The following is a 17,371-nucleotide window of genomic DNA, read 5'->3' on the forward strand; positions in this document are numbered from 1 at the left end:
GTTGACTTTGAGGATTAGAATAAAAACACAGACAACCAAGAAAAACTCTTGCTACGAGAGGCCGTCTTCACTGCACATTTGGCACAGGAACCCCAAATAGGAATAGTGCTATTCTGTGAATTGCTCACCCAAGTACCCTCATGGTCCAGGACCATGGAGCTCTTTCCTCCTCTTATCGAAATGGCAACCCCTCGCTTGGCTTGTCCTCTGTGTCACGTTTATCTTTCTAAGACCCTTCAGGTAGAGGCTATGGTCTACCTACTAGTGAAGGGATGAAATGTTTTCTTTCTTGTTCAAACATGGATAGCAGTCCTAGTTTATAGAGAGATGATAACTGTGAATGCTCACTGTCATCCAGCAATCTTCAAAACTTGTCTTTCCCACTATGCCTCTAAGAGAGGCCACCTGGAAGCCATGTGTGAGCAGTGACCCAGATGGACTCTGTAGCTGTAGTGACTGACCTCTGAGGGAGTGCCAGGGTGCACATGGGCCCTGCTCCTATGCCCTGAGCTAGAGCCAGGTCTCACAGCCCACGGGGACTCAGTTTCCACTGGGATAGGCGAGGGTCGGGCCCTGGCCAGGAGGGTGGAGCAGACAGGAGTGACAGTGGATGCTAATTAGCACTGTGCAAAGCTGTCATCAGGAAGCCAGAAGCCACATGGTCCCAACCTGGTTTCTGGTTGGTACACCAAATTCAAACCAGCTGGCTTTTGTTTGGAAATGCTCTGGAAGGGTTCTGGCCCTTTCTGGACAACAGAAGGCCTGGCATTTCCATACCCCAAGCCCTTAGACACTAAGAGGTTCTATAAACACTATAGCAACAGATCTGGCTTCAGAGGCACACATACCCTCTCCAGTTTGTTGGCAAGTAGGATCTGACATAAATTTAGTTATAAGAGTCCTTATTTAGAGGTATGGGGAGTAGACATGAATCTGTGTCCATCCAGTATCCCTCTGCTTAAAATGCTTCTGTGACTTCTTGCCTGAAGATAAAGTCTAAACTCCTTATATAGATCTTATGTGACAGTCCCTCTGCTCATTCTTCTGATCTTACAGCACCCTACTTCTGCCTACTCTCTCCAAGCTTTGTATTCCAGCCATTCTGAGCTATTTTTAGTTCCTAGAATGGGCCTGACTCTGACCTTGGGCCTTTACTTAAATTCCTTGATTTGCTGGGTGCACTCTTTAACCCCTCTTCCTCTAGCTAACTGGTAGCTAAGTGGACCTTATCCTTCAGGATTCAGCTATACCTTTCCTTCTTCAGGGTAGCTGAGTGATTGGCTCACCCTGCTGTGTGCTTTACTATAATGTTGACTGGGCTATTCTGTAGTGGTCAAGCTTTTTCAGATTTCCCAGAACTCCCAGGAAGCAGGAGTCATGCTCATCTAGGTAACCCCTGCTCCTCCAGTGCTAGGCTCCTTCCATTAATGATTGAATGCAGGGCCCCCTCTGGGGTCCAGACCTGGGTTCAATGCAGCCCTTCTCTTCTAGACATCTTCTAACCCACCAGCAAAGCCAACAGGACCCCAAACTGAAAAAGAGTATAGCAGAGCCCCAACTCGAGATCAAAATGGCCTCTCCAACCACAAGATGATAGCATGTTTAAAACTTTTTATGTTACTAAGAAACCATGTCTTCCCAGCATATTTGAAAGGCAGGTCTGGTAACCACATAAGGGTATGAGCTGGAATTTCAGCCTCAGACACACAAAGGACACAATTCTGTAGACGCAAAAGTCATAGATTAAGAGACTCAGGCCTGGGTTCTCCTTTGGTACTTGCTACTGTGTACCTGTGAGAACGTGGGTGAGACACGTATGCTCAGCCCGCCTCAGTCATCTTATCTTTAAAGTGAGCACAGTCATCCTCGGTGCATCATGTTGTCAAGAGTAAATGAGGCGAAGCTTATCAAATGTTTAGCAGATTTTCTGCCCCCTAGTAAGCACTTGAAATTAATTACAACTCTTGTCAGTATAATTATAAAACTGCCATAACCTTTAAATTTTGTGGTTCATAGCTTTCCCAATAATAAACACACTAAAATGACAACAAACAAAAGGGTTACAAAATGGCATGTAGAGGGGACTCCCGTTTCTACCAGAGACGGTACGTGAGTACCTTTAGAAAACATCTGGGAAGACAGTCCCTAAAGGCTTAACAGGGCCTGCTTCGGGGAGGTGGGTTCGTGGTTGATCTTAATGTTATTTCTTTTGCTTGGCTCTGTTTTTCTAACATGAAACACCATGATCATGACGTGAGTGATGGTAGAGAGGAGATACAATGTTTGAAAAGGGAAGAAAGAAACTAGAGGCAAAGACCGCGCAACGTAGGCATACTCACTGTGTAGATCTTCCCGTCTTTACTGAACTTGGTTCTCCCTTGGTAGGATTTTTCACCCAGATCTCCACCTTGGCCGATGTGCAGGAGAACGTCATGGAATACCTCCACGTACTCAGCCGGCCCAAAGTCATCGACCAGGAGCACGACGTGGTGTGGACTGAAGCGTACATTGATAGCACTGTGAGTCTGCGGGGCCCCTAGGGGAGAGCCTGAGGGTTCCTTCTGCTAAGGGAGACTTTCCCTGGGTTCATTCTAGTAGACGGCTGTAATTTCACTCCTCCTCAATGCTGGGGTTCAGTGACCTTTTCCTTTTTTGTACAGTCTGCGTTGGTCCCCTTGGCAGGCAAGGCTGGTGACAAATCCTAATATCAGAGAATGTGGCAGACTCTTGTGGAAAGTATCTGGTCAACACAGAAAACTCAATTTTGGATTCTGTTTTCTTTAGTTGCCTTTTTTTCCTTCTCAAATGGGTACAAATTCTGTCCGTGTAGCCACGATGACAGGTATGTTTGATTCAGTCTTGGCTATCATCAGAGAGGCCTAGACCTGGGAAGGTGGGATCAAAGCTCAGCTGTGAGAGTGAATTGGAGCCACTGTGGAGACCACAGCTGCCTTTTCCTTCCGTGGACAAATGAGGAAATGCTTCAGTGGTGGTTCTATGGGCATTGATTGTTATTGCACCCTGGCCATGGGCTCATTCTAAAGCCAGATTCCAAGCAAAAAAAGATTCTGATGCTGAATTAACTAAAGGGAGGAGTGTTGCCAGTCATCACGTAATGGCTCAGTGATCAAGCTTCTCGTGTAATTGCAGGGTGATTTTTCTTTCTTTTTTTTAATAATGATTTTTATTTTTTCCATTATAGCTGGTTTACAGTGTTCTGTCAATTTTCTACTGTACAGCAAGGTGACCTCGTCACACATACATGCAGGGTGATTTTTCATAGTGATAATCAGTCTGATGGGAGTGGCGTTTTTCGTTTATTGATTGTAAATGTTCTCCCAGGGCCTCTCTCCCATCCTTTGTGATGGGATTAACATCCCATTAATCATTGTAACCCAGACACAGCCATCTTCCAGAGTGATCTCATTGGCTGCCATGGCCGGCTTTTCTTTCCACGAACTCTCTTATTCCTGCTGCTCAGCTCTTCTGGCAGCTGCAGGCCAATGCAAGGCAGGAGCAGCACAAATTCTCTTATTTCCTGCTGCTCTGCTCTTCTGGCAGCTGCAGGCCAATGCAGGCAGGAACCCATCTTGGGGCACAGCATAGCAGCTTTGACAGTGGGGCCGTGGAAAGATGAACTGATCAGGAAGGGGTACTCCTTTCCCGGGAGAAATCACCCTGAGTAGAGATGGGTGTTAAGCTGAAGAACCCTTTCTGGTTGCCACGGAGACATTGAGCTCTTAGCACATTCAGAGTCAGACTCTAGTTTCATTTAGAATCATGGAAATGAAATAACTAACCGTCCCTTTTGTGTCAGAACCACACTAGCAGTAATAACTGAGCAACCATGGTACTGATTTCATCTCCTTCTCATGCATGTGGTTGAGCAAGGCCTGGGAAGCTGGCATGGAGAGGAGGTGAGGGCCAGCATTGGCATGATCAAGACTCCCAGTGGTTCTGTGTAAAAACCCTGAAGAGCAAGTTGGACCTGTCGCCTTATTTTTTTCCATCAATTTAAAAAATGTAAAGCAGAGTCTATAATTAAGACATCATCTGACCAGCACCTGGACAGACAAATCAGTAGACTAGAAAGTCCAAAGAAAAAGACCCACTTACATATGGAAATTCAATATGTGGTAAATGTGGCAACTCATGTCACTGGGGGCTAGGATGGGCTTCATAATAAATGCTTTTGGGAAAGCTGGAAAGCCTTTAGAAAAACATAAAATTAGTTATTTTCTTCACATCATACCCAAGAAAGAAATAAGAGATTTAAACTGTAAAAAATAAAGCCATATAAGCACTAAAACAAATATCCTGAATTCTTTTATAACCTGGGTTCAGAGAAAGGCTTTGTAACAATGATTCCAAAATCCAGATACAATAAAAAGAAAGATAAATAAGTTTGACTACTTAAAATAAAAAAAAATAACAAAACCCAACTTTTGCAAGTAAAAAAATCATTGGAAGTCAAAAAGTAAATGATGAAATAGGAGGAAATATATGCAACATATAGTACACATAAAGAACCAATAATCCTAATGTATAGAGAACTTTCAAAAATTAAGGGGGAACCCCCAAATTCCTATGCAAAAAAATGAGCAAAAGACATGAGCAGACAATTCACACAAAAATAATTTAGCCATGAAATATGTACAACTTCACACATAGACGAATACAGGCTAAAGTATGGTGAGATACTATTTCTCTCACTTATCAAAGTAGCAAAAATGAAAAGCTTAAGTTTGTCAGTGAGGCTGTGGGAAAAGGCACATTCATAATATTGCTTGTGGGAAGACAGAATGAGGCAGTCTCTAGGAAGGGGAGTGTGCATTTACCCTTCGATTGAGAAATCCTGCTTCTATGAATTAACCCTGAAGATAAACTTCCAACCACCCAAAAATACATGAGTACAAGATTGTTTACTGCAGAATTGCTTGTCATCTCAAAATATTGGAAGTTACCTAAGTCCCCAACCATAAGAGGTCAATTGGGTAAACTGTGGTACGTGTACATAATGGAGTCGTAGTGTTAAAAACAAAAATGAAGATGATTTCTGTTGGGTGAATACAGAATGATTTCCAGAATATATTGCTAAGCAAAATGAAGCAAAATGCAAGACTATAAATAGTGTGCTGCCCCTCGTGTAAGAAAGAAGAGGAAATAAGAGGGTATACATGTATTTGCTTACTATTATGAAGAGAAACAAAGATTGGGTAAGTCAGTAACCAATAGAATTGGTTACCTATAAGAAGTGGGAAGGAGAGCAGAGGGGAAGAATTAGTAGAGGGAGTGAGACATCTCTGAGTATACCTTTTTATATGGTTTTGACCTCAGAAGCATGTTAATGTTCTCTGTATTCAAAAATGAAAAGAAAACCAACAGAAGCTAGCAGGGGACAGCGGGTGCTAAAATGAATGAAGATAGAACCAAATGAATTCGACATTTCAAATGAACGGGAAAATTATGCAGAAAGGGGGAGACAAAGATATAGCCTTTTGAATACAGTAGTTATACACAATACTACATTTTGACCAGTACCTCACCCTCATTCTGGACAGGGAATAGGAAAAATCTGCAAATAAATTTTAAATTTCTTTTGATGTCATTTGCGGTAATATGGGTCTAGCAATTCTGAATCTAATTTGTGAGCACAGTAGGATTGAGCAAATATATAAGTAGGGGAAGATAAGGCCAATACCTGTGGCATGTGATTGAAATAAGGGTATCAGAATGAAACCCCAGCTCTGTCCATTGAAAGGGCTGAGAAGCAGCAGCACCCCAGTGGCAATAAGCACATCCAGAACCCAGATCCCAGCTTCTGAAAACCACTCCTCCCTGAAAGAAACCAGGCTTCCTTAGAGAATACTAGCCCTGAGGCAGGGAATGTGCCCACCCCACCCCTCAAAAAAAAAAAAAAAGAAAAGAAAATCTTGTGTCAGAAACTAAGGGGGCGCTCAAAACAACAATGAAGTCTTGTCAAAAGGACATAAGAAGCAATATGAAGGGGCTCTCTCACTGGTCAATTCTGCGACAGTCTGAGCTTCAAAATACAAAAGGAAAGTAATGGAATAGAACTTGAATAAAACAGAAATCCATGTGATCTCACTGAAAGTAAATAGGTAAACGGATCTCAAACAGATGGACTAAATAGATGACGAAGTGGGTGGGAAGAAGTGCAGTGGGCAATGGGAAGCTCCCTGGTCAGTGAGGAGGGAGGGAGTCATTGAGATAGAAAATCAGCACTGGACAGTGGTGATTTGACCTAAGGTCATCTACCACTGGATGCTAAATCCCAGGATAGGGGCCCCAGAGATTTTGATGATGCATAGGATATCTTCATGGTCTCCAAGTGCTTTCCTAGAGATTTTTGAAAATCTATTTGGTATGGAAAACAACAACAACAACACAGTGTCTCTATCCAGTGGCAGAATCCAGAGAAAAATCTCGAGCAGGTCATCAAAATCAGTGTCCCAAATGAGAAGCAAGTGAGCATTGTGTGCCTTTAGGACACATCAGACGTGTAGAGTATCCTGGCTGGGGTTACATAACCTGAAGGTCACGGGGAAGAAGAGAATAAAGTTTTGTGTTAACTTAAAATCTTGCTTTAGATAATGTTAATCACTTAAATCAATTGTTCTATATTTACTAATCACATACATACATATACACATATTCATTTATAGATGAGGGGCTGACAACGAGAGAGGGGAAGCACATTGCCATGGCAGCTTTTACACTAAAGAACTGATAGCAGAGGTAAAGTAAATCGTCTGGAAGCAGCTCTGGGCACACAGTGCAGAGGAATTGTTTTTTGAAGTCTTTGTGTCATCTTAAATATTTAAATGAAATTTGCATTCTCTGACATAGTCATATTTCCTTATTTTAAAATAAAATAATACTTCAAGTAGCTCATTACTGTGTAAGACAGTAGGCCAATATGACAGAGCTCATTTAGTCTACCTCTTTAGGAACCTTTGATGTACATGAAACTAAACCCCCTGAATATATTTGTCCCTGAGATGAAAGCTCAGCACTACTTCCGTGTTGTATCTCTGCAAGTAGTCCTGATAAATAAATCCCCAGAGAGAACGTTCTGAGGATTCTTTCTCATCTTGGTGATGTTGAGAAACCTGGTGGGCCAGTGAGAACATCGGAGATTCCATCTTCCTCTTTCATAGGCCTGATAGGTGAGGAGAAAGCAGCGACTGCTCCAACAGGTGCCTCTCTGGTGGGAAACAACATGTCTTTAAACTTGTCATCTAGGCCTGGATTTGGCCAGGGCAAGGACAAAAGCCCCCTGTTATTTATATGGAGTCAGAACCAGAATCATATTCTAAATTAATCTGCAGAATCTAAAGCCTAAGATGAGGCCACCGACTTTAGAACCACAGAAGATGAAGAGGGGGCGGGAATCAGCAATTGCAAGCTTGTGACCCTCCTGACACATTTAGGACAGTCTTGGCCCAGGATTGCCCTAATGTGTCTCAGCCTGCAGGAATGAAAGAGACCAAACGCAGGAGCACTTGGAGCTGTGGATGGTGAGCCCGTTTTAAAAATATCATGGTAGCGTGAGCAGTTCTGGAATTTTTATTGATAGTTAAACATATTTATAATCTACCTTAGCTTATTAACAAAGGGTATTGTGTCTAGAGTCAAGATAGCATTGGTTTGTCTATTCTATACTAGCTCTGTGACCCTAAGTTACTTACCTTCTTTGACTGTCATTCTCCTTATTTACAAAATGAGGATAAAGCCTGCCTTCCAGTGTTGACTTTAAGGATTATATGTCTGCACACTGTGAGAATAGAATAAATACTGCCTATCGTCATCCCCAACCTTAGGAAATTCAGTGTGGATTTTTCTCCTCAGCTGTTTGAAGTATTAAAAAAAATACTCTCCTTTCTTTGAAGTGGGTCTCAAAGAAACTTAATGGCAATGAAAACATGTCTTATACCATTTTGATAATGGAATTTGGGGCTTAAGAATGATGAGTACCTTGGAGGCACAATTCCTCTAGACATACCCTTTAGTCCTTTGGAATTCATTTGTCATAGTTACATGTTGTGGGCCTGCCACTGATGTCTGGGGTTGGTGCCTGAGGCCAGTGTCCCCAAGGGAGGCTGGTGGCTGTGCTGCACCAGCCAGGTAGCCCCTCACCCCCAGCCTTGCTGAGGTAAGCACTGGTTGATTTACCCAAGGAAAGGGAAATACATTAGGAGGCTTTTTAATCAACTTCCCTTTAACTGACTCTGTGTCTTCTCTTTGCTCTGGTCCAGTCTGTGTTCTTGTATACAGTACACTGGACGTTTGATCTGGAAGGTACAAGAAGCATATACACTCTGATCCCCCAGTTAGGTTGAAAGCTTTGTTGTCTTTATTCCCAAACCTATAAATGCCAGTTGTAATGTTATCATAATTGTGTAAATTAATTAAACATGATTTAAACCCACATAAAATGAAAGTTGTTGTTTCCGCAGCTCTGTAAATGAATGTCATGGAAAGACTCTGAAGAAAGTTGCTAAAAAAAGTTCCCCTTTGTTAAGTATGGGCAAAGCAACCATCAAAGACTGAGGAGAAAAACTCTTCTCAGCATTCAGAGGATATCGATATCTAATTTTTCTTTCTTTTTATAGAATACTTTACCTGGATTAGTTTGTTTTATCCTAGGTTGATGTGGTAGATCTGGGGGTCGGGGTACTGTCCACTTTCTGTCTTATTGCATCATGGCAGCCTCGGGGAACTGTGTGCTCCATGAAGGGGAAAGACCTTCTCAGACACTTAGAGAAGGGACACCAACTGATGTGCAAGTAATTGCACTTCCCAGCCAGTATGCTCTTGGGATGTGGGTCAGCCTCTCTGGTTCAGCCGGGTTTGTTTTCTTTTGCCTTATAACAAAATGTCACATGTTTACCTGCTTAAAACAATGCAAATGTATATAGTGTGGTTCCCATGGGTCAGGAGTCTAGGCACAGGTTAGCTGAATCCTCAGCATGGTGTCTTACATGGGTGCAAGTGAATGTTAGTTGCTCTGCAGTTCTCATCTGTATGTCAGAGGCCTCTTCCATGCTAATTCAGATCATGGTCAGAATTCAATCCTTTGCAATCAGTAGACTGAGGTCCCCGTTTTCTTGCTTGCTCTACACTGAGGGTTGCTTTCAGCTCTTGTAGCCCACAGTTCCTTGCCACATGGCCACTATGGGAATTTCACATAATGCTCTTTGCTTTTCTTTGGGCCAACAAGAGTATATCTCTCTGATGCTTCACTGAGATTTAAAGGCTTCTTTGATTGGTTCAGGTCCATCCAGGATAATCTGTTTTAATTAACTAAGAATCAATTGATAGTAACTTAATCATACAAGTGATACCTATACCATCATACTCACTCACAAGGCGAGGAGATTTTAGGGGGTTTAGACTTATGGAGGAAGAAATTTGAGGGGCTTTTTTAGAATCCTATCTGTTGCAACAGCCTCCGTCCATGTGCTGTGGTGCCAGAAGGAAAGATAATACCGGAAGGAAAATTCAACCACTGATACCTCCTGCAAACTCTCTATCAAGAGAAAGTCTCAGGACAGCCTTGCCTGCTCTTCATCATAACATTTCTGCTGAGCAGTGATGTCTCCAGGAGCCTGGTTCTCCTTATGACATCGTAGTCTGAAGGTAGCTTTGATTCCTTTAGGACTTGTGACCCTACTGATTTATTTCATTTCTATCAAATACTACACAAGTAGATAGTCATTGACTAGTTACTCTGGACACTCGATCCCAAATTTGCTTAATAAGGTCTTAAAAGTCTTCTTTTCCTTAGTTATCTGATGGTGACGACAAAAGGAATTCCCATTTGCTTAACTCATCAGTTATTATGGCTGAAATCCCAGCAGCAGCAAAAGTAACAATATAATTGATTTAATAGTTAATAGCTTGAAATGACCTCAGAGTACACCAGTGACCCTCTTTATCAATGTGCATTCATCCATACAGTTCTGGGTCTGGACATGATCAAGATAAAAGGTCGTGAGCAGAAGCTGAGTTTGGATTTCTGCACATGAGAGTCCAGGGTTGCATTTAACCCAGCCTGATGTAGAATTGAGACATACAAAAATTTCCTTTCAGGGTCCATCCTCTCTGCCTATTATTTCCAGTCTGATTAAATATTCTGTTTCCTGCCTGACTGTTCTATTGAATTTGCTCTCGTCATGAAGCCCAAATAAATGAATTAATGTTAACAACATTAATTATGTTTAATCTAATAAAATCTCATGTATTAATTGACAAAACAGCTAAACACCAGAATTCTGAAATCCATGGGCTTCTCATATGAATACAAGTTGCACTGCACAGTCATTATCTCTTAGGTGCAGAGCAAAAAGTCATTAACACTGGAATTTGTTCCATTTTGTAAGCAAATGACTTGTGCTTTCCAGTTGGGTTCTAATCATCTTGGGAATACTACCCAACTTGCTGTGCAGAGTAGAACTTGCCTCAGACTGAAGAAGCATCAGCATCCCTATTCGACCCCTCCAGGGGAGTTTGCACAGACTACAGTGACACACAGAAGGGAAGCAAAGAAATCTTTTAGGAACAGTGGGAATGTGACCATTTAAAATAATGAGAATTCATTACCAAGCCCCCCTGCCCCTCCCCTCTGCTGGCAATGCAATTCAGTACGCAATTTGTTGGAACTTTCAAACCAATTTAGTTGCGTTTGCAAATTGGACGTGAATCCCTGCTCCTCACCCCCTACTAAGTCCAACTTGGAGAAAATGCTTTGCATTTGATAAATTGCACATTTGTTTTGGTTCCCCATCTCGGAATGGCACCTAGGCCATTTAGGAGTTGCTTGGGTGATTGCTTTAAGCTACAATATCTTACTGCCTAGAAGCAATTACTCAGGGGGTTGAAGCCATCATAAGGAAGTTGTTGGGGCTTGGAAGCTGAATTTACAGTATTTTTCCCAAGACACCACTGCATATCAAAGAAGTCCAAATCGTCAAAACAAAAAGACACACGTAAAGAGAAATATAAACCATCCTGCTGGGTTGTGGAACAGAGAATGCCATCTGCATTACATGGCATGGAGGGAACTGATTATGTTGGGACCTCTATTTCATAGCAGATGGGTTCATTAAATTTAATAGCCTCCAGAGCCTTTAGAAACCGTGTTAAAAACATGTGGAGCATGCTGTGACACTTCACTTCTGGCCCTGCAGTCATTATAACTCTGGCATAGACTATAAATATTACAGTACTTTATTTCCATTGAAACAGATTACTATTATTATTATTTTTTGGCCAGAAGATGGTGATATTAAATAAATGCATTCTTGATTTCTGGTGCTATTTATATATATATCCAAATATTTCCCTCTTCCATTTGATTCTAGCGTACTCTCTTTAATAGGATGGATTTTTTTTTAGCTTGACCTAAAATTATGAATCATAGGTATAAAACTAGTTTTTTTAGGAAAGGTGTTCTATCACCCTGTATGGATGACTGTCAACTAGTAGAAAATTTTAGGGCTGAAAATGAAAAAAAATTTTTAGATATCAAACATTTTTTGTATTTTTAGATTTATTGTTGTTTCTGCTTTTAAGGTATAATAATTTGCAACTATCTATAATGGAAGGACAGCTCCTAGAAATAGATAAGCCTTATAAAAATAAATAAGATCATTAAGCCTGAATAATAATTTATCAGGATTATTATTATTCGGCAGTCTTTGTTTATAAGTGACAGTACCCAACTCACAGTAGCAAAGGTCAGAAAGGGAATTTGTTGACCTAGAACCAAGATATCTATATAGGTCTGAATTGAGGCATAACTGGATTTAGGGAAGAATTCCATTTATGTTGACTTGTTCCTTGACCTTTATTCGCTTATTCCCAGCAGGCTCTTCCTACAGGGTGGCAAAGATAGCCTCTACCATCCCCTAACTTTCATTATTTTTATGGCCCTTTCCCTTCCAGCATCTATGTTTAGCATATGTTAGGCTCTTGTGGTCACAGCCACATACTGAGAGGTGAGATGGAGCTACTGATTGATGGTTTGAATTTCAGAGTGGGAAAGAAACCAGTCCCAAAGGGAGTTGATACTGAAAGGACTGAGAAGTAGCAGAGTCCTGCATACAACTTGTCTGTAGAACCCCAAACTAATCCGTGCCCAAGATCATGTTTCCCACTGGAAACATCCTAAATGCCTGGGGAAGCGCTAAAACACTTTTTTGCTCTTCCCCAGCCCTGCAGAGCCTAGGTAGTATACTGAGTAATTTTGAGTCAGTGTGTGAGAATGGCCAAATGGGATTCTCTCTTGTTGATTATGTAAGGTACTGGGTTGGGTCCAGTTAGGACAGATTGAGAGGTTGTGTGTATGGTTGTGTTAGAAAACCAAATTGTCTCTGCTTTTCCCCTCAAATGTCAGCTGTATTTTTTATATTTTCTGGAGATCAATTCTCCTGTCAATCTTCATTCATAAGCAAATCATTGTCTCCTCCAAGTCCTACTTCACATAATGTCCCAGTTCAAACCTAACAGAGAAAAACCTCAGTGTTTGTGTATCTGAGTTCATTTCTGAATAGAGTATGTAACTTACTCCAGCCCATGGCTCCTCTAAGGTCAGATGTTTACCCATTATCCAATCAGCCAGGGCTGGGGAAAGGTCATGAGATAGAAACAGGTCTGCCAGAAGCTGTGGTTAGCAGATTCTGTAAGAAGGACGTATGGGTAGGAGGAAATGACTGGATTGTGAAGGAGCGGACATTTCTAGATCTCTGTCTTTCTGTCACGACTTCTCTAAGTTGCATATCCAGCTGGGTTCTAATACTAACTCTCGGGAGTATGTCTTCTTTCCTCTTCCATTCCCAGGCTCAAGGCTTCATTTTAGCCCAAGTTGCCCAAACAAATGTTCCCTTGGTCTTCTCCCTGCCCCCACCCACATCTTTGACCTTGCCCTTCCTCTTTTCCCTAATCCTGCTATATGGGTGGCAGGAACCCCTCTCCCTTATGCCTTCTGAGGGCTGAGGGAGGTATTTTGGCCACCACCACCAAATCTGTACTGCTTTTTTCCCCTCATGGCGCAGATATTTGGACAACCGAGATCCTCAGAGCTGATTCTCATGCTTTAATATGGTTTAAACTAAAATGAACACATTCCTGTTATTACCAGCATGAAGAACAATTAAAATAATCCCAGAGAATCAGCCTGTGGTTTGATATCGGCTGCCAGTTTCTCTTCTCTTGCTGTACACAGGATTTTCTCCATGTAACAGATTTAATTCTTTCACTCTTAAAACATAAGGTTTGCTGTGCCAAATATAAACCTATTGTCTATGAGACCATGTCTCTGAGATGCAACAGATAAGAATATTTCAATTGACTTGAGCTCTTCCCGATCATGGTATCCCTCCTGCCAGGTAAGTCAGCTGACTCGGGCTCTTAAGCTGCTTCTATTGAAAAATGGCAGAGGACCACTCTATTGCTTCCTCTTGCCACTAAAAATTATTCCTTCATGGCCATTCACACCTGATTGTGAATGATACAGCAACTGAGGGCTCCTTCAGTCTTATTCTGCTGATGATATGCACTCCCATTAGATGTCCAGAGCAAGCGTGAGGCTCGGTGCCAGTTCCTCACGGGAAATTCTGTCTTGTTCCGAACAAAGAAAGGAAAAGTGAAGATAAGAGTTTACTCAGGCAAAAGGAACATGTTTTCAAATCAGTTTCCATTATATTTAATCAAAAAATCTGGAACATCAGCATCTTTGCTGGTTAATGGAAACAACTATTAAGCAATCTTGTGATTAATTTCTCTTCTAAAGTGATCAAATTAAAGGTTGCTGGAGGTGAAGCAAACCTGAAGAGTCATCCCACAGTCTTTCTCTCCTACTGTTCAGGAGTATGTGTTTCCATGAGAAGGATTCTTCTTTTGAGAAGGACAGGATTCAGATGTCTTCCTTGTTCATCAGTTGACCTCTTGTGGTCCTCCAATGTAAGGATCTGTGGGCAGGACTGTCCTCACACCTTACAAGTGCAGGACCAACAGGAAGCCAAATTAGATGACTTTTCTGTCTGCCTCTGACAGACATTTCAAGGTCCAGTGAAAAGAGTTTCACACCAGTTGAAGAGATTTCAGCCCAATAAGAATCTGGAGAATTTTCATCATAAACGATCCCTCTTCAGGAATGGGACACTGTTTTGGCACTCCGTGTTCTCTTTTCTAGAGATGTCTCAGTGAATAAAGAAGAAATTTATATTAAAAAAAAAAGGAGCTTCACAAATGGTTGAGCTATTTTAACTGCCAACCAATAATTTAAAGGATCTATAGTATGGGTAGAATGACCACTGACTCAAACCTTCTGTGGGAACCTAAATTCTAAGCATCTGAATCACTTGACAACCTGATTCCTGTCTCTCTTTCAGTCTTTTCTTTTAGCATGGAGTGCTACCATCCAGCTCACCCCACTCATTCATTCCTAATCTTAAGATCCAGCCCTGATGTTCTCTCATAACTAACCACTGCACCTGTTCCTTCTTCTAGAAGCAGTCTCTTCCTCCCACCCCATCTGGACTTATCCTTTGCCCTTAGTTTCATCAGTATCTCTCTTAGAAAGCTCTCCTTTACCCCTATCTCCTCAGATCCACACCCTGTCTAAAGTGGAGCCCTCATGATATGCTTCTAAAGTATTTAGCACCATCCTAGAACTTCCTGTACTCTATCAAAAATTCCACATTTATTTGTTATCTCACTGAACTATAAGAACCTTGAGGAGGGGGATGGTGTCTGGTTCACCATGGTATCCTCAGTATAGGGTTGGGTATATAGTAGTTGCCCAAGAAAAATACTTGATTATATGAATCTCATAGAATCAGACATCTGAAGGTTGGAGAACATCTAAAAATATCTATGTTTTGTAGGCCTTGGATAAGAATGGCATAATCTCCAGTGTTTTGTTGAGATGTTGCATACTTGTTCAAGGCCATCTTAGACATGTGATCAGTGGGTTCATCTACACCATGTAATTGAGATTCTTTCTTGGGTGCACTCAGTACTACCCACCCAAGGAAGCATTTTCCACATACATCAAAGAGGTCTGAATTCATGTGTCCATGCTTTGAGAAGCTAGGATAATGACATTCTGAACGGCAAAGGTAGCTTAATATAGGTTATGTCATCGTTAAGATAAAATTGATAGTGTGTTTACTGAATTCCGTTTCATGCCGTGGAACTTAACCCACAAAGGAATTTTTTAAAAAGGTTTTGGCACTGTCAGAATCCTATTTGTTTGTCAAAGATATAATGAGTATTCAGGTATGGGTATTATATCCTTAAAAATAATTTCTTACATTTGTTTTGCATTTACTGGCTTTCAATGTGCTTTTCTCTATATCGCCTTCAAGTCTTACCTTGGTCAACAGAGCCCCACTGTCACTGACCATTCTCCTTCACTCTTAAAACATCAGCCATGCTGGTCGCCTTTTTGTTGCTTGAACACCCCCAAACATTCTCCTTCCTCAGGGCTTTTGAGCAATCTTTTTCTGGACTGGAAAGACTGCCCCCCCATTTTGCCCCTTTACTGGGAGGAGAATCATTCCCAATTCTAAGTCTCAGCTAGACTGTCACCCCTCATGGGCCTATTGACTTCCTATCTCAGATCCCTGTCTGTTTCTTTCATGGAAATTATCATTTATAATTATTATAATTATTTCAGTTAAGTACTTAGATATTTTCCTCCTCTTTAAGAATTGCTTTTGGTCTGTTTTTCCAATGATAATGTAAGGACTGGGGCAAAGTCAATCTTGGATCACTACAACCTGGCACTGTGCCTGGCGCACAATACCACACTCAATATTGGCTCAGGGAAGCAAAGTGGTTTGTTTTGAATCATGCCATCAGTCTTTTTTTAGTCCTCTCTAGAATTTGTTTTTTTCACCCTACACTACACATCTCCTTAAAAAGTACAATGAACCACCAAGAATTAGGGGAGAAATAAGAAAGAATATCGACTAGATGGTGGTACCAAGATAGAGTTTAGTATATTGTTCCTAAAATGCAACTGTCATATTTGTCTTTCCTCTTGAAAACCTAGCTGAATGGCGAAATTTAGGTCTGAAGCAACTGGTTTTTCTGAATGCCAGCTACTCAGTGGCAGTCAATAATTTTAGGTGGAAGGACAGGGAACTTTGGGAGTGAACCAGATATCTGCAGTGCTCCATTACTATGCATGTTGTTAAAAGCAATATGTTAGCAAAAGGGTTGATTGCTTGAGGCATATTGTTTATACTATGTTACTTAGGTCTGATGGAAAAGTTCCTAATGGTGGTTTTCTTGCTGAGGATATGGTTTATGGATGAAGAGTGGAATGTGATTTTTTTTGGTGGGTCATCATCATAATTTAGGTGGACTCCAAAGAAACTTGATATTGGGAGAGGCCAAGGGAAAATATTTAGGTCCATGGAACTTCTTTAGCATTAGCACTCAATTCTCCATCAAAATATAAATGCTGTCTGCTTTAAATTACTGACCTGATTCAGGCCAATTTAATTACTCTGGGCCGGGCTGGAAAGGAAAATTCCCAGAAAGTCTGATATGATAGAACGGTAGTGTGTTTTCTGAAGATGCTGAGGAATGCTTAATGAATTAGTGTTTCAATATAACTTTTGCAATAGAATACTAAGGGAATGAGCAGAGGAAAAAAAATCATAGCTTTTTGGCAGCTGTTCGCCATCATAGCACTTGAAAATCTGCTTCTTATTTAGTTTTCTGTTATGTGAAAGCGTGGAATTCTCAAGTTAAGAAATATTGATCACTGCATGACAATACATATGTAACAAAACTGTCTTATGTTGAAAAAGCTCTCCTTTTAAAGTGAGATTACTGACTCTCTTTATTTTGTTATTAAAATGTATGGTTCGTTTTCCTTAGAAAGTAATGTGGTTTTGTTAAACATAAGTTATTTAAAGGTTAAAATAATCTTAATTTTAACTATCAATATTATTAAGAACAGATTTTTCAACCAAGTAAAACTGAATGCAAACAAGAACAAACTTGGAAAAGAAAATTGGTGGCTGGGAATGCAGAAATATGTTGAGGGCTGTGTCTTGGCCACAATACATAGGTTCACAGAGGCCCTTTGCTACATTGGCAGAACCATACATTTTTGAAGGTCTGTTGATTTTCCCAGACTTCATGGAATCTAGATCAAGTTTGTCAATTTTCCATTTTTCTTGAGATGATAATCCAACCTAGGATTGAATTAGAAGTGCTCAGAGTGTATAAACTTTATGGCCTTGTTGGGGAGGAAGAAGTTTTCCTTCCTTAGGTTCTTCTGGCTGGTCTAAGAATTAAATTGAGGTGAGAGAGGAGAAAGTCAAAC

General features: G+C 41.0%; 1 protein-coding gene across 26 annotated transcripts in view; it reads left to right on the forward strand.

Annotated features, from left to right (window-relative positions):
• Positions 1-17,371, forward strand: part of CACNA2D3 (calcium voltage-gated channel auxiliary subunit alpha2delta 3) — a 924,345-nt gene that overhangs the window by 504,532 nt on the left and 402,442 nt on the right. For all 26 annotated transcript variants that reach the window (XR_014823278.1, XR_014823270.1, XR_014823269.1 and 23 more), the window contains exon 13: positions 2,386-2,519. Coding sequence is in view for 3 of the 26 variants with exons in the window: in XM_084988628.1 (XP_084844754.1) it covers positions 2,386-2,519 (134 nt within the window). In the remaining 23 variants the exon portion in view is untranslated. The remainder of the gene's footprint in view (positions 1-2,385; positions 2,520-17,371) is intronic.

This window comes from Sus scrofa, chromosome 13, assembly GCF_054392235.1.
Source record: "Sus scrofa isolate SSC_HxYL_T2T_F1_AM1 chromosome 13, Sscrofa_HxYL_maternal_Yorkshire_Landrace_v2.0, whole genome shotgun sequence".
In the NCBI taxonomy this organism is placed as follows: Eukaryota; Metazoa; Chordata; class Mammalia; order Artiodactyla; family Suidae; genus Sus; species Sus scrofa.